General features: G+C 23.8%; 3 protein-coding genes across 7 annotated transcripts; 1 reads left to right on the top strand and 2 right to left on the bottom strand.

Annotated features, from left to right (window-relative positions):
- Positions 1-180: 180 nt before the first annotated feature.
- On the bottom strand, positions 181-3,985 carry LOC122713660 (forkhead box protein K1). Of its 2 annotated transcripts, XM_043934329.1 has the most exons (6): positions 3,620-3,985; positions 3,051-3,434; positions 1,914-2,687; positions 1,567-1,826; positions 1,214-1,331; positions 181-1,138 (listed from the first exon to the last, which is right to left on the bottom strand). In XM_043934329.1, exons 2-6 carry the CDS (start codon positions 3,410-3,412, stop codon positions 964-966), a joined length of 1,689 nt encoding a protein of 562 aa, XP_043790264.1. In that variant the 5' UTR covers positions 3,413-3,434; positions 3,620-3,985; the 3' UTR covers positions 181-963. The 2 variants fall into 2 exon arrangements, with proteins under 2 accessions (XP_043790264.1, XP_043790265.1); XM_043934330.1 differs by lacking the exon at positions 3,620-3,985 and having other exon boundaries at positions 1,214-1,313; positions 3,051-3,523.
- A 253-nt stretch (positions 3,986-4,238) lies between these two features.
- LOC122713677 (gamma-tubulin complex component 6) lies at positions 4,239-12,210 on the top strand. Of its 4 annotated transcripts, none has more exons than XM_043934358.1 (16): positions 4,239-4,530; positions 4,645-4,961; positions 5,083-5,297; positions 5,373-5,602; positions 5,676-5,805; positions 6,572-6,931; positions 7,186-7,296; positions 7,372-7,542; positions 7,632-7,930; positions 8,036-8,255; positions 8,354-8,585; positions 8,717-8,897; positions 9,003-10,329; positions 10,471-10,680; positions 10,795-10,967; positions 11,052-11,842. In XM_043934358.1, the coding sequence occupies exons 2-16, from the start codon at positions 4,733-4,735 to the stop codon at positions 11,374-11,376; spliced, it is 4,413 nt and encodes a 1,470-aa protein (XP_043790293.1). In that variant the 5' UTR covers positions 4,239-4,530; positions 4,645-4,732; the 3' UTR covers positions 11,377-11,842. The 4 variants fall into 4 exon arrangements, with proteins under 4 accessions (XP_043790293.1, XP_043790295.1, XP_043790294.1 ...); XM_043934360.1 differs by lacking the exon at positions 4,239-4,530 and adding an exon at positions 12,042-12,210 and having other exon boundaries at positions 4,550-4,961; positions 11,052-11,079; XM_043934359.1 differs by lacking the exon at positions 4,239-4,530 and having other exon boundaries at positions 4,550-4,961; positions 8,036-8,225.
- Positions 11,889-18,578, bottom strand: LOC122713678 (isoleucine--tRNA ligase, mitochondrial). The gene is made up of 15 exons (XM_043934361.1): positions 18,202-18,578; positions 17,994-18,116; positions 17,774-17,918; positions 16,758-16,962; positions 16,381-16,685; positions 16,113-16,279; positions 15,746-15,982; positions 15,471-15,643; positions 15,220-15,358; positions 14,969-15,126; positions 13,114-13,257; positions 12,836-13,049; positions 12,506-12,758; positions 12,250-12,431; positions 11,889-12,153 (listed from the first exon to the last, which is right to left on the bottom strand). Exons 1-15 carry the CDS (start codon positions 18,412-18,414, stop codon positions 11,917-11,919), a joined length of 2,895 nt encoding a protein of 964 aa, XP_043790296.1. The 5' UTR covers positions 18,415-18,578; the 3' UTR covers positions 11,889-11,916.
- Between the last annotated feature and the right edge of the window lie 3 nt (positions 18,579-18,581).

Below are 18,581 nucleotides of genomic sequence, written 5' to 3'. Positions count from 1 at the left end.
AATTTAAATTCATAAATCAAAAATCAAGATTTCGACCCATCTCTAGTTCACATATCAACTTATTCATGATGAAAAATATATAATTTTCAACAAACTTCTCAAACCAGTTCATTCACCAATATTGGCAACGTTCTAGAACAGGTGATCTTTTTTATAAAGCACTAAGGCAAACAATGTGAGTTGTTTTAACATAATATTTCCTTCTATTGAGATTCAATATGTTTTCGAATATATTAAGATATGATTTCATCAAAATGCTTCTTATCATATTCTTTCAAGAATGTTACAAATATTTATTACTCCCTCTTATAAATACGTATAAGTTTCCGTCATCTTCTTGTACCCATATATCATTAAACAAAAATGTGAAAAATTTATTCAACGAAATGTGTGTGTGTATGTGTGTGTGTGTACGCGCGCGCGCGTACATATGTATGTATGTACATGTGTGTGTGTACACGCGCGCGTGCACGCACGCACATGTATGTATATATTTGTGATCATAATAATAATGATTATATTACTGCAGCAATAGTTCATTCAACTTCGAAAATTCAAATAAGAAGATAAAACAAATTGTTAGAATGTTAGACGAGGGAATAACTTTGTCTGCTCTCGCTTTTCTTACAGATTCCATTTGTTGCATAAAACAATAAACTGTATCGAGTATTCATCATATACAGAAACTAAAGTAACCACTATGTGGTCAAATAAAAAACAGTACAGAACTGAATATATATATTTGTTGGCGCGCATCGAAGATGATAATGTATGAAGAGATTTAAACATGGTATGAATATGGGCATTAATTTGAAATTCTGAACATTAAGCGTGCACGTATTTACGGGCGCACACACAATTAAGTGTGAAGTACACGCGCGTGCAGATATATTTGACAATGAGCGATTAGCGCGATGTAACAAAAAAATATCCTACGTAACGATAATTTAGGACACCGATAATTCAATGGTCGTCCATTTCATGAACACGTTGACGTTTTGTTGATGGTTGTTGATGTTCAGGTGGTTCAGGACTTTCGACAATAGCGAGCGGTGCCGGTGAACCTGGAGAACTATCCGATTCTTCATGTGAACGTTTTGCAACTCCGACGCCTGCGTCGGGACCAATAAAGCTTCCGCTAAACGTAATGGTATACTATGATAATTAATTCCAATAAATTGATAAAAAATACAAGAAAATCTTAAATACAAACCTATAGTTATATGTTGTCTGTACAATAACAGGAGCCGGACTATATTGTCCAGCTGGAGATAAAGAATGTTCTTCTGTAGTATTTCCAGATACATATTTATCTGAAAAAATATAACTATCTGAAAGAAATAGTTTTAAATAAAAAATAGATATTTTTTTAAATTACTTTAGTAGTAGATATTTATACTAATAGTATTATACTATTAGTTTATATTTTAATTTATATTAAATATTTCTATGTAATATATAGAGAAAAAAATAAATATATAAGAAATAACTTGTAGAAAAACAAATATAACCTGTAAAAGTTTTTCTAAAAATCGAAGACATTGAAATTATATAAAAAATTATTACCTTCTCTAGTCGTATCACCACTAACACCGTTTGTGACAACAGTGATTTGTTGCATTAGACGACCTTTATGAGATGATTGACTTGAAGATGCATATGGATGACCAGGTGATCCTGGTGCAGATTGACTAGTCAATTGACCAGCTGGAGAGGATACAGTACTATCTGGATAAGATTCTGGTCCTGGTGAAGCTTCTCTGCTAAGACATTCCGGTGTCATTAGGCCACTTATTCCAACATGAGATGGCGAAGCAGGTGCACTCCTATATCAAACACAAAAATTTAAATTCAAATTTTTAATAGTATCTATTAATCTATAAAAAATAAAGATATTATTAAAATCTACCAACCTAGATGAAAGTCCAAAAGGAGCTCGAAAACATGGAACTCCACGTTGTCTTCTTCGTCTGAATGCCTGTTCAATAAGTTTTGCTTCTGACTGTGGATCTATTCGCCAAAATGATCCTTTTCCTGGTTCTTCTTGACTTCTTGGTACTTTAATAAAATAACGATTTAATGAAAGATTATGCCTTATTGAATTTTGCCATCCTTTATCTGCAGTTCTATAATATGGATAATTTTTTGTAATATAAGAATAAATTCCAGATAATGTAAGCTGTTTATCTGCAGCAGATGCTATTGCTTGAACAATTAGTTGTGCATATGAATACGGAGGTTTAGAATCATCCTTTGGTGGACTACAATGTGCTGTTGTACCATTTGGACCACTACTACTTCCACTTCTGTATCGTGATTCAACACCAAGTTCAGGACTTATTTGTCTATTAGAGCTTTGTCCTCCATCATGTCTTTCCATATTAGAATTTTGTGGATCATTTGCAACAGCAGCTGCATATACAGCTACCATTTGGAGATCTGCTGATATGTTTCTCCTTCCCTGTCCTGCTCGTGGACTAGCAGGACATGAATTAGCAGCACTGATTGTTCCAGTAGGAGAAGGAAATGGGCTACTATAACCCGTATCCGGAATATTAATACGTAAAGGTGGTAATGGTGCTCTATGCTTTGGAGGAGAGGATACAGGTATATTACTTTGTTCTTGTTCATCTACTAATGATTGAAATACGAGTCTTATATTTGTACTTGGAAATCTAAATGTGCACCTGTAACAGAAGAAACATGCAAACTAAGTAAAAAAAAAATTAAGAAGGTAATAATAAGAAATAATACTTTAAAAGAAAATATGAAAGTACTTTCATAACTACAATACAAATAAATTCATTGAAAATTGTTCATAAAATGATTTTTCATTGTTATTATGTAAAGCTATAAAATTTAATTCTAAAAAAAATGATATTGCAAAATAATAATAAACAAAAAAATAAATAATAAACAAATTTAACTTAATCAAAATGATATTAATAAAAATAAAAAAACTATATAAAAATCATTCAATAAAATTGAACCAATGAAAAACGTGCAAGAAAGGTTAAGTCAGTATAATAATGATTCGAAACATATCTTACGTCTTTGGTAATTGGAAGGCAGGCGCACCCTTTCGTTGAAAAACTCCATCAACAAAAACACCATTTTTACCGTTACAAGTCATAAAGAAAAAAGGATGATCGTAGAAGATTTCAAGGTGTCGTCGTGAGATAAAGCTGGAGTGGCCCATGTTGACGTCGACCTCACCCTTGCTGCTGTTACGTCCGATAGTGATACGTCGCTGTCTAACCATGTATTCAAACTCGCGACCCTCTAACCGTGCAATCGGTGCACCTTTTGCTTCCGGGTTCCACTGCATCTTCGTCGGGCTGGCCGGTGCCGACTTCAGTGCCAGAAGGGCCCACGCGTCGCTCTCCTGAGTACGGGAGTACGTAGTAGACATAGCACCGAGTAAGCGAACCCTCCTTTGAGATAGAATGAGAGAGGGAGAAAAAGGAGAAGTAGACAGATATAGATAGATAGATATTTCGATAGATAGGTAGAAAGGTACATAGATAAATATATAGATAATTAAGTAGATAACTAGATATATAGATGCGAATAGAGAATTATAAGTTACCGCTAGAGGAAAAAACAATGCTCGAATTACCTTATGTACACACACTTTGTAAATTATGGAATTGAAAATTAGAAAGCTAAAGAAACAGAATATAAATTACATATATTAAAATCAATAATGTCAACGAGAAATCATATAAAACCTTGAAATAATTTATTGAAATAATGAATTGGCTTATAAATTCGACAAGCAACTAATCGAACAATCGATCAATCGACTAATCGATTTGAATTAAATGACTGACTAAGCATCGATTAATCAATCGATTGATCACTACACGAGCACTGAATATTCATCGATTAAAAATTATAAAATTAACATATTCGATAACAAAAAAAAAATATAAGAATTGATGTATTAATTATTATTATGATTTTCTTGAAGAAAATGACATAAATGAAAAAAATGTACATACATACATATAGATATATATATATATATATTACATGATATATACATATAAAAATATACGCACGCGCATTATAAGATTTATTTCAACATTTATATAATCAATTACTTAATATTATATCATTTTTTTGTTATTTTGAACTAATTTAATAATCAATTAATAAATAGTTGTTAACATATTTTTTTCTATGACTTTTCTATTTAATTTGTTTTTTTTTATTTGTTGTTTAATTGTTATTAGAAAAATTATTCAAATTAATTGGAAGCAGTTTTTTCAAAATCATTTTTTTTTTCTTTGTATTTTTAATTCAAAAAATAGAAACCAAATATCACATGATATAAACGCGCGTTGAATCTTTCGATTTAAATACAAAATAACATTAGATGAATCAGTCTTTGATACAATTATTGAGGTTATTAACATGAAACTCAAATTTGTTGTAAATAAGTAATAAATATTAGAATATTGTTAAAAATTTATATTTTTAATAAAATATATCTTTTGGTACATTTAAAATATTACTAATTATAATGTAAGATATTTTTATTGATTTTAAGTTGATGCAATAATATATATATGTCAATAAATATAATTGTAAAATTTTATATATAAGAATAATTAAGAATTAGAAAATATATTTTGTAAGGTGATGAATGTACATTATTATTACATAATGTCAAATTCTGTTTATTAAATGACATCAAAGATTATATACACAACCTCAACGTGCAGCCATGAATATTAAGGAATATGTTTGCATTGATAATGATATCAATAATCATTATAATGACAATGTTTATGGTCTTATAACTGAATTGAGTAGACATATATTGCAAACATATCGGTCATTTCATCGAAATATTCAATTTACTTATGATCATGATATCAAAATAATTAAACATCTTCGAATTAAAGCTTTTGAAATATTGTTGAAAAAAGGTCATCAATTGATTTCTAGCCAAGGTAATGTTATATTATTGTGATTAAATCATTTATAATACATTTAAATTTTTGTTTATGTAATTTATTTAACTTACAATCATCAATGTTCATTTATCATTATTAATTATATTTGATATCACAGATTGCAAAGAATTTCAAAAAATAGATCCATTTTTAGAAGTACAAAAATATGCTTTTACATTAAAACTAGGATTAAATCGTTCACATGATGCTATCATGTTGGAATATTTTTTACAAAAACTTGAAGCATTTTCATATGTTGAACTGCCAGTTTCTTCTATTTTACAGTTATTAATACAATTAAAAAACTTTAACATTGATTCAAAACCAATAATGGTAGGTTTTAAATTTTTATATTTTTATAAAATAGATTTATAGGATTTCATAAACATATTTTATTGTGATTTTTAGAATATATTTTATGCTGATAAAATAAATCTTACTTTTCCTAAAATTACACACAATAAAAATGATTCACTATTTCAAATATATCCCATGGAATATTTCATATCCTCAGATAAATTTGAAGCAGTATTGGAAAAATTTCCAAATACAAGAATTGCACCTAAAAATATTATAAATGAACTTAATTTCTTATATGATTCAAAGAAATCAAAAGCCATTGGAATTGAATCTACTGAGTAAATTATGAAAATATTAATCTGTTCTTATATTTAATCTTAATTTTATTATATATAAATATTCTTTTTTCAGTATACTTGTTACATGTGATTTTATGTCTAACCACATATTTGATAAAATGTCATCGCATACATTATTATGTCCAAATCAACATCTTACAATAAGTTCAGAGTTTAATTTATATATTTTACAAAATAATATGGTAAGATATAATTTTTAAATATGTAATATATAATTATATATAAGTTATTAATATATTTATGAAATTTTGCAGAGTTGATTCTAAAGCCAAAATAAATATAAAAGTTCATAAAAACAAAAATATCAGTTAAAACTTATTTATTAAATTATAAACAATTGTTAAAAGTTTTTGTTAGCTGAAAACGCAAAAACTGGAACTGTTCTGTCTCTGTTACATCACTGTATTTCACTTTATCCGATATTTTTTTCATATATGAATTTTTATATTTTATTTATATTTAAATACTTGAACATATAGTGCTTTGTATTTTACTAATTGCAATAGTATAATCTACAAATGAAAATAAGAAAAATATTAAATTTGTTCATAAGTGCATGGATATAAAATAGACAAATATTAAATAGTTTGAAAATATATTAGAAAATATAATTAATTCTTTTAAATTAAGAAATTTTATGTAAGCATAGATTGATAATAAAAAGAATATCTTTTATTAATATTTTTAATAGCAAATCTATTCCTAATATAAAATTATTTAAATTGGATTCAATATTTATCTATAAATTTATAACAAAACATTTATAAATAAATTTATAATTAATATAAAATTTTATTCTTATTACTTATATTCTTGTAGTTTGGCTAGAAAAATTCAAAACAGTTAATTCAAAACTTATATAAACATAGTTTGATATATATAATATAACATTAAAAAAAATCTTTTAAATCTGTATAGATTTTTTTTTATAAATAATTTATTTTTTAGATTGAAAATAAATGTGAAAATATATACAATTTTCCTTCAGAAAAAGGAACTACAACAAATTATTTGTATCTTCCTTTTATACAAACAAATACAGAAGAAACAGAGAGCATGATAGATACATGGAAATTTTTTGATCAGAGTATTAGTAATGAATCAAATAGTGGTATAAACATTTGGAATTATATATGGAATGAAATCAATATTATAAATACTATATCAGCTGAAAATCATCAAACATGGGAATGTTTTGGAGAAATAGAATCTATTAAAGAATTGATGTTTGTAACAGATATGTCAATTGCAGCAATACATCTAGAAAAAATTAAAGAAATGAATAATTTGTCATTACTTTCAGAAAAGGTAAATTATTAACATAAATCTAATAATTATTTATAATAAATTATTTTTATGAATAAATATATACAGATAAAATATGCATATATATTTTGATATAATAACTTCAACTTTAATTATTATTTTTTAAATAAAATATATCTTCAAGCATTTTACTATTACTATTTTACTATCTTTTCTATTTATTTATTTATTTAATATAGGTAATGAATAGGTAAACATTTTACTGTCTTTTCTATTTATTTATTTATTTAATATAGGTAATGAATTCTTTGCTTTTTTTGGAAGAAATTTCAGCTAAAGAATTTATACATGATATAAGATCAATGTTAGTGGGCATAGAATCAAATTCATTCAAATATGGAGATGTAGTATGTATTTTACCTAATCTTAATAAGAAATTATTATATGAGAAGTAAAATGTATAAATCATTTAAATTTTTTAGATAGGATTTACTTTACGAAAGAATATTAGTGTGTATGGTATATGTTCAGAATCAGTAAAAAAAATTTGTCAAGAAGCTATTAATTGGGGTAATTGTTTTAGATTCTTATGGAATCTTGTTATACCCAAATCACAAAATATCAAATTACCACAAGAAGGACTAATGTTTAAGGTTTATAATAAAATCATATGAAAAAAAATCATATGAAAAAAATAATATATTTACATACAAAAATTCATATATATACTAATATTTTGTAGGCTATGTGTGCGAACGTAAAAGAATTATTACTTTATTACCAAGCAGTACTATTAAGAATTTTTACAAATGAAAATAAATCTGAAGGGATATTGAAAATATTTGAAAAAGTACGTTCTGTAGCTACATTAATTACTAAAGTTGCTAAAGTTTGTGAGTCTTATAAAGAAAATCAATTTACATTTCGAGGAGGAAATAATATTCTTACTAACATTTATAATGAAGCAATTAAAGCAACAGATACTAAGATTGCTTTAGTATTCTATTCATTATTAAAATCTTGCTGTGAAGTTTATTTTCGGTATGTATTATAAAAAATATAAACATATAGTTTCGTGTTTTCATTTTTATTCACTTTTGTAGATTTAAAATATTAAATAATATGTGATTAAATTCAATATTACAGATTTTTACAGAAATGGATTTTTGAAGGTATATGCGATGATATTTATGGAGAATTTATGATTAAAACGAGGCCACAATATTTACGTAGTAGAAGTCACAAATTTTGGACGAAAAGTTTTAGCATTTACAATGATGCAGTACCAGTTTTTTTAAATGATTTAGCTGAATCGATCCTTCAATGTGGAAAAACAGTAAGACTTTTAAGAATTTGTGATTCCAAAGTAAATATATTTAATATATTACATTTTATATATACTTTATATATAATTATTTTTATTAAATTCCATATCATATTGATCTTCGTATAATGAATATTTAGAATCCAATTTGTCGTGTTTGTATAACTGAGCAACCAGATATAAATGTTTGTTTAAGCGTAATTGCATTACGTGATCAATCTTTAAGATATCACGAATATGAAAAAAAAGGTAAATTTGCTCTTGGTTCGATAGTTTCTCTTTCTACGGCTATTCTAAATCAAAAACAATTAGAAAAAGGAATATCAAAAGTAATTGTACAAACAGAACGTAATGCACTATTAAAAGTTCACGGTATGTATATTTTTTATTTATAACAAAAAAGATACATTATCTTATGTTTATGTATCTTATGTTTATGAATAAAAATAATAGAAATACATCTTTTATTTTATTTTTTATAATATTTTATACAAAACTATTAGAAGAGACGAAAAAACAGGAAGATACAACAAAAACATTAACACAAACGAAAGATTACACAGATTTGGCAAATCCTCAAGGACAAATATTTATAAGTAATTTACAGCAAAAAAAAAAAAAAGAAAGTGAATCCAATAAATTGCTTTTACAAATAGAACATAATAAAGAAGAAAATACAATAAAGTAAGAAATATTATGATATTTTGAAAACAATACAATAAATTGACAATATTTAATATTCAAATCAAATAAAAACTTAAATTATAGTTAAAAATATATTATTTACAGAACAATGGTTTGGAATTATTATGAAAATGTAACTAATGATATTAATAAACGACGTATTCGTTCACAATGGCGAATTAAAAGAATGAAATTTTATAATAAGAGAGTAGATATATTAAATACAATAAATCAAGATTTAAGAAACGAATTAGAAAAAACTGAGAAACTTGAACATGTAATAACTTCAGATTCTTTAATTGAAATTCCAATTCCATTTGAAGATGAAAATAAAAATTATACAAATACATCTTTTCAACAATCATATGCAATATCAACACCAAATATTACAATTGATCAAAATCAAGATTCAATACAAAATCAATATTTACTTGCGAATTACAAACATAAAAAAACAATAAGCAATAATAATGAAAAATATAAATTTCATAATTTTGATGAACTGAAAATATTAAATAAAAAAACAATTTCGGAAATTTCATCAAATAAAAATAGAACAAATGAACAAATAGATGAAATTTTAGAGCAATTATCAACTCATTGCACACATCATTCAACAATAAGAAGACCTAATCTTTTGAATGTTATAAAATTAGATAACGCGATAACAGAATCTCAAATTAGTAACATACATTGTAATAATATGACACCAAATAATAATGAACTTGATATACAACAAATTGAATTTAGTTCTGCTACAAATGAAATAAATAGAAAGACCATTAATTTTACTGAAAGCATAACAAATCAAGGAAATAGTAACTTAGAAACACCAATGTCTTGTACAACAGATAATTTTACTATTTCATCAGTACAAAGTCCCATTTCACTGTATAATTTAGAAGATTCATCACCTACGGAAATTTCATCAATAATACCATCAAGTTGTGCTTATTCAATAACTAAATCAACTCTTTCTGTAAAAAAACATTCAGATCTATTTGAATTAATTCGTAATGAAAAATATAATAAAATATCATCGGTAATAACTCCCTTGAGTATTACCGATGTTGAAATAATTGATCATATTTCTCTTCAAGCTTACTTAGAAAAGTCGATTCGTATTCCTCTTAACATACAAAGTCGTCTCGTTAGCAATGCTATTATTAAATATTTTTTAAATGAAAACAATTTGCTTTTACATTTGCATAGTTTACGAAGCTATTTTTTTTTGCTAAATGGAGAATTTGCAAAGACCTTAACAGATTCATTATATGCACGTTTATATGAAATCTCTGTACCCATTGAATTATTTAATTCAGTTACATTGACTAATCTTCTAGAACGAGCACTTGTTAATTCATTTAACAATGTTTATGTTAATTCAGAACTTCTCAGTCTTTCGGCAATAGACACACCAGCTCAGTTAGAAGTAAATATTTTCTTTTTATTATTTATTCTTATTTATTCTTTCTATTCTTTCATAATTTTGTATACAAATTGTTAAGTTTTATTTTATCAAAAGAAATTAATAAACTTTATTATAAATCCTTTATATTATTATAATTCTTAGATATCAGATCCAGCTGCTTTAGATTGTCTTTCTCTCAATTATAAAATAAATTGGCCACTTAATATTATAATTGATGAAACAGTCATGAAACAATATGGTAAAGTATTTAAATTTTTAATAACAAGTGGTCGAGTTTCATGGGTATTACAAGAAGATTTTAATATTATGAAAAGAGAAAAAAAAGCAATTACATCAGAACAATATCATAAAGTAAGAGAAAAATAATTTTAATTTTAATTTAATTAAAAATAATATAATACATTCTAATTCTAATTTATTTTGAAAGTTAATCCAATCGCTAATTTTAAATTAATTTATTTTTAGTTACAATTATATAGACATTCAATGACACAATTTATGAATGCATTGCACAATTATTTAACATGTAGTGTTTTGCATGCAAGTTGGGCTGAATTTGAAAAAGATTTAGAACATTCATTAACTGTAGACCAAATTTATTTATCACATGTAAATTATATAAAACGAATACTTTCAAGGTAAAAATTGATATGTATTTTTTGATTTTTTAATGATAAATGAAAAAATTAATTTTTTATTTATCATTATATTATTTTTTATAGATGTATGCTCAATAGTCGAGAAGAAAAAGTACGTATATGTTTAACTAATATATTTAAAGTCATTTTAAAATTTCATAATAGAATAAGATCTCAAACCTGGATAATGAAATCTACGGGATATATTCATCCTAATTTTAAAAAACTGGAACAAATGTATCAAGCATTCTGCGAGTTGCGAGCATATATGTCACATGTTGCGTTTAAATTAGCTACAAGTGGATATGAACCACATTTAATGCATTTTTTAAATGCTCTTAATATAAACCAAATGTATGACTTAACTGTTAAGACTTATTGTAACTCTGTAACCTCTTCAGAACTTTAATATTTATCATATGTCTGTTCCTTTTCTTCTATACTAATCTCAAAATCTATGAAATGTATCAAACATTCTACGATTATATATGTCATATGTTGTGTTTAAATTAGTTACAAGTGGATATGAACTATATTTAATGCATTTCCTAAATATATTCCTCTTAATATAAACGAAATGTATGATTTAACTGTTAAGACTTATTGTAATTCTGTATATTCTTCAAAACATTAATATTTATCATATATCTGTTTCTTTTCTTTCATATTAATCTTAAAATCTATTACACTATTAATATCATCAATTACAAATTATGTGCTCTTTTGTTTCTGATTTTTGCAAAACTATTGTATATATGAATAAAAAATTTAGTCAATAATTTTCTCATGTTATAAATCTTTCATAACAATATAATTTTATAACATAATATAAATTATTAAATCTTTCTAATAAAAATATTAAATATATCATTTTTGTTTTATTCAAAAAAGAATATTATTTAAAAAGAATATATCATATAATTTCAATAAAATATTAGAATTAACTTTATTATACAATTACAGTCTGCATTGACTTATTTTTAGAAAGAACATAAGCACAACGTGTACATAAACCATTTTTTTGCGTTTCAGGATATCTTCTACATCGTTCACATAACGCTTTTTGAATTTCAGATACTTGAATTCGTGTTTCATTGATTGTATTATTTTCAATCAATGTTATCGATGACAGTTGTAATATTTCGCATAATTCAGATATTGATGAGTGTCGTTCATCATGAAGGAGCTAACAAAAAAAGTAAACAAAAAAAAAATTGATACACATGTATTCTGTTTATGCACACAAAACAATTTTAATTTCTTTTATGTATATAATACTTACACAAAGCGAAATAAAATCTTCCTTATTAGCATCTATAATACCATGCAACTTCCATGTAGTTTTATTAGCAATTTTTAAAATGTTATATCTTAATCGAAGTGCCACATTTATGTGCTGTACAATACTTGGATCATTCCAAGAATTTAATACATTGTATTGAGTACAATGTAATGGTATATATGCTATATATTATGATTAAATTAATTAATAAAAAAGTATTTTGAAATTTTATATATTTAATAAAAAAGAATTTTACCATAATTTTTAGGATAATATAACCATGCTTCTTCTGCTAAGTGTGGAAGAATAGGAGCAATAGATCTTATAAGAACATTTAAAATTTCTTTTATAACTTGTACAGCTGCAATGCGTATTGAAGATGTTGCCTCATCACAATAAAGTCTATCTTTGATTAAAGTACAGTAAAGACCTGATACATTATTTGTTATAAAATTCATAATCATTTTACTTGCATGATGATAATCATAATTATTATAATGTTGCTGTATCTAATGACATATAATATTTATCATAATACATTAATATGTTTATTTTCAAAAATTAAAAAATAAAAAATATATATTACCTGTTCATTATAACAAAATAATAAATATAACATATATTTGTCAATAATTCGATATTGAGGTTTACAATTAATATCTTCGTAATAAGGATGTAAAGCACCTAAGAGGAAACGTAATATTAAACGAAGTTTATAAACGCTTTGTTTACATCCATCAAATATATTTTTTGAAACCGATATTTGTGCATGTTGAGAGCCATGATTAGCTACCCACCATCTAAATAAAATAAAAATAGAAAGTTTAACCATATATCACTAATTATACAATTATATTATAATACCTTAAAACATCAACACCATATATTGGATTTTTTTCTAAATTAGATCCACCTTGTAAAATTTCTTTCGGATTTATCACATTTCCTATTGATTTTGACATTTTTAAGGAATTTTCATCAACTGCAAATCCATGTACAAATATAGCACTAAATGAAAAAAATATATATATATATATATTTATAATATGTATATATAATATATACATGTACTATGTATATATAATATATACATAAACAATATATAGACAATATAATAAATATAATAAATATATAGACAAAGTATCCTAAAAATGTAATTTCAAACAACATTTTTCTTTGCAATTTCGGTTTTGTTAACAAAAATCATAAAATGCATAGTTAAACCATAAAGAAATAATAAAATCATTGAAAATGAATGAATAAATTATGATATAAAAAAGCGAATATAACACTTTTTTAATAAATGAATAATAAATAATACAAATTGATGTAAAAAAAAATAAATAATATATTATAGCATTAAATTAAAAAATAATTAATAAGTAGATAAAATCAATCACTCACTGAAAATTAAATTCGAGCTTTAAAATACTTCTTCTTGGATATTCTTCCTTAATATTTATTTCATTGATATTTTAATATCTTTTCCTAGTATTGAATTAATTCTTAAGATTTGCGTAAATTTAATAACAAATAAAACATCATAAAAAAATAACACAAAAACAATATATGTTAAATCAACATATCTATTCTTTATTTTATTATAACCAATACTGATTACTACAGCATTGATCAATTAAAATTCAATAGAAGAATTGAATTTAGTTTTTTTTTAATTTTTCATCTACATTATTACATTTTAATATTAAACACTTCTAAATCATTAAATTCTGATTTTGAACTTTTAAAATTGATTTTAAAAGTTCTCGGAACTCGGAAAATTTATATATAGTATGAATTCTAAAAATTTTTTTCTTTTTATGCAAGAGTTTTTAATATCTTGGATTCATTCTTCCATTCCAAATCCTCAATGTGTTACTTTTTGAAAAAAGAATTGAGCTATAGAGGAAATAAATGCATAAATTGCTATATTTTATAGAAAAATATTATATAGTAGATATAATGGCTAGAAAAATCTATGAGCATTTAGGACAAAACTTATAATTTCTAAACTAATCTATTTTTGACTTAAAATCTTAATATTCTTTTAAAGGGGATTATACATTGATTGATGGAAAAAGAGTATAGTATTAAAAAAAATATTAATTTTTAATTTTTTATTTTAATTTTTGAATAAAAATTATAATTTTAATAAAATTATCAATTATATTCAATTTATATTCAATTATTATTTATTTTTTTATATTAAATTATTCAATAAGACATAAAAATATAATTTGAATATATAATTCAAGTATATAAAAGAATATATATAAAAGATGTATATAAAAAAAATTATATATTTGAATTATATCAAATTATGCCAAATATATAAAAGAAATATATAAAAGAATTAAACAGAACTAAAATTTTTTGAAGAATTTTAAATTAAATTTAGAATTTTTTATTTGATAAAAAAAAAATTAAATTAAATTAAAAAACTTTTTATTGTTTATTTTATGTTGCTTGGACTTATTTATTCAAGTTTAATGGTACATACTTAATATTATAACCATAACTCAAGAAATCTATGCACTCTATGATTGATCAATATTTTTTAATAAAGCCTAAATGAAAGCAAAATGTTGCTTGAAATTACCTAAAGAATTAATTAAAATATCCTAAGAATTTATTGTTCAATATTTCTATTTTTGGGACATCTTCTAATATGCTTTACAATAATATATGTTATTTTTAAAATACTTTATATTTTATTTACCTATAAGATGGACATTCCTGTAAAGCTATAGATGTTATTAAGGATGATTGAAACCAACCATTGAATTGATCATAGCCTTCTAAATAAAGATTTGCTTTTCCATTTGGTAGAATCATTGACCATGAAATTCCACTATCAAACCAAATATCCATAATATCCTAAAAAGTTTTCATATCAATAAATAATATATTTAATTTTAATTGTCGTTTCTCTTATGCATCTTAAATAAATATTTGATAAATAGAATTTACATTTCCTTTTTCTATATCATCTGCTGCGATATTCAATTTTTCAATCATATCTAATCCTATTAAATCTTTTACTGAATATTCCCACCAACAATCAGGACCGTACTTGTCTATGGAATTGCATAATCGTTCAACTATTTCTCTGAAAAAATAAAAAATAATATAAAGAAAAATCTATACATAAAACTAGATTATATAATATAATAATATATTTATAATAAAGAATGTAAATAATAACATATACATAAGCTTACTCATTTGTAAATGCTTTACCCGTTGTTTTACTATACACTACAGGTATAGGTGTCCCCCAAGAACGTTGTCGCGAAATACACCAATATGGTCGATTTTTTATTCCAGTAAGTAAAGCATTCATAAAAGATGTACGATTACATTTAGGATATATATCTATATCTTTGATACTATCCTTATAAAATTAATAAAATAAATAGAAAAAAAGTTAATATATTTTTATTATTAAATTTCTATCATAATTTATAAGTAATATAATATTAATAAAATGACTTACAATAATTTTTTCCTTGATAGAATTTATATCAATGAACCATTGATTACTCGCACGAATAAGAACTGGTTTTTTCGTTCGCCAATCATATGGATAACTATGTGTTAATGTTTCTACATGCAAAATATCTTGATTCAAAAGATCTATCACTTTATCAACTCCTTCTGTTAATACTTGTAGTCCACAAAATTGTGAACCAGCTTCTTTAGTATATCGACCTTCAGTGTCAACTATAGATAACTATAGCATATTTACTTATCATGAGATATTAATGTTATTCATACAATATTATTATATAATTGATATTATTTGATATTATTTTTATTATTTTAATTAAAAATAAATTACAATATATAATTTAATAACTTACAATATGAATTTTATTTTCTAATGCAACTAAAAAATCTTCTGGACCATGTGCAGGAGCAGTATGAACCAATCCTGTTCCCAAATTTGTTATAACATGATTTGCAGCTAAGAAGGGGCATTTGTGCTTTGTGAAAGGATGAAAATATGTGCTGCTCTCTAATTCTCTCCCTAATAAAACTTATCTACATTATTATTAATGTAATTCAAAATAAAAAAAAATTACAAATATATTTAAAAAATATTTAAATTTGATTTTTAATCAAATTTACCTTTAAAACATACTAATGTTTTCAAAGAACCAAGTTTTAATTCAATAGTACTTAATAAATCTTGTGCAATAATATATAAATCTCTTGAATTATTTTCAACAAGACAATATGTAGCATTTGCAGAAAAAGTTATAGCTTGATTAGCTACTAAACTCCATGGTGTAGTAGTCCATATTAATGCATATATTGCATGATTTTTAAATGAATTTAAATTTACTGGAATATTATCAATATATAGACGAATAATAACAGCTTTACTTTGGTGTTGTTGATTATATTCTAATTCGGATTCAGCTAATGCTGTTCTGTAATATAATAATAAATATAAGAAAAATTTTATTTGTAAAAATTAAATTATTTAATTTTGGACATTTAACCTTGAAGATGGAGACCAATAGACTGGCATAAAATCCCTAAATATGATACCTTTCTTATATAATTTTATGAATTGACGAAGTTGATTTTTTATATATGATGAATGACTGGTAAAATAATATCCAGATTCATTCCAATCAGCTGTCACACCCCATGATTGGAAAGCTTCTTTCTGTTTAATAATAGCTTCTTCAGCATATTTACGAGCTGAATTCATACAAAAAGAGAAAAAATGAAAAATATAAAAATATATCTATATCTATATCTATATCTATATCTGAAAATATGTAAATATCTTGAAAATTATACATGATATAATAATAAAAAAAATTCAAGAGAAAATTCTACTTTCATCTTATTAATGATTCTATATACATTATATATTAAAATATATTACATTATATAATATATATATATATTATATATAGTGTAGTATAATTTAAATTACATTTTTTTAAATTAAATTTTTTTTATATTTTTATAATTGATATCAAAATATTTTCCAACTATTTCATATTTTATTAACATATATATAACTTTTTAAATTGAGATATTAAATCTCAAACTTAATATACCGTCAGTATTATTCATGTTCATATATATTAAATGATCTTTCTAAAACCATAAATGAGTTGTTTTTCTATCAAAAAATATATAACTTTTTACTAATCCTTTTTAGGATCACTTCTTTAAAGCAATTTTTGATTAAGCAACCTGTCCATATATATTAAATAATGACAATATTAAATAATGCTGGCAATATATCAAGTTTATAGATATAATATTTCAATGCAAAAGATGAAAATAATTTTAAAATTGTTTTGATGTCAGCTAAAACATGAAATAAAAAATATAATTCTCATTTAAAAAAATAATTATACTTTAACAGAATTTAAATTCATTCATAGTTTTCAAAATATATTTCAGATAAAATGAAATAAAATATACATTATATAAAATAAATATTTAGCTAACAATAACAAAAAAAATTTATTAACTAAGAATCTATTAATTATACCTTTCTTTCTAATTTCTAAGGGATTTTCAGCATTGTTATGTACAGCTTTTAGCTCAATTGGTAAACCATGACAATCCCAACCTGGTACATAATGAACTCGATTTTGATTTATAATCTTATATCTTAATGTTATATCCTTAAGAATCTATAAGGATTTATAAAAGTAATATAATATTATATAATATGTATATTATAATAAATAAATTACAAAATACAAAACCTTATTAATAGCATGTCCCATATGGGGAATTCCATTTGCATAAGGAGGTCCATCATGTAAAATAAAATCTGGTCCTGAAAGATTTTTCTTTTGCCAATCATACAAGTCAGAAAAACCACACTTCTACAAGAAAACAAATATATAAATAAATTATAAAATATTATAAAATATAGATAAACAAATAATATAATATTATAAAATAACCTACTTCAGTTAAATATTTATCTTCCTGTACTCGTATTTTACCATTTAGATGTACACGAAATTGAGTTTGTGGAAGTAAAATAGTTTCGGAATATTTGCCTTGTTTTTTTGATTTGGTTTTTGTGTAACTTTTAACAGTATCTGCTAATTCATCATTTGTTTTTCGTTTTAAGATTTGATTTGTAATTAATGTTCGTTTAATTATAAATTTATACATATTTACTACTTTATTCACTGAACATATTTATACACGTAATATGGATATTAAATAAAAAATGCTATTATACTAATTTGAATTAAACATTAAATCAAATTAAGCTTGATCTATTATTATATACATTTTCAATTATACGGATACAATTTTATTAATAATAAAAAATAATA

Source organism: Apis laboriosa, unplaced genomic scaffold (assembly GCF_014066325.1).
Source record: "Apis laboriosa isolate Shangri-la unplaced genomic scaffold, ASM1406632v1 scaffold262_cov140, whole genome shotgun sequence".
NCBI lineage: Eukaryota > Metazoa > Arthropoda > Insecta > Hymenoptera > Apidae > Apis > Apis laboriosa.
The sequence above is the reverse complement of the archived record's forward strand: the minus strand, read 5'-3'. Positions and strand labels throughout refer to the sequence as shown.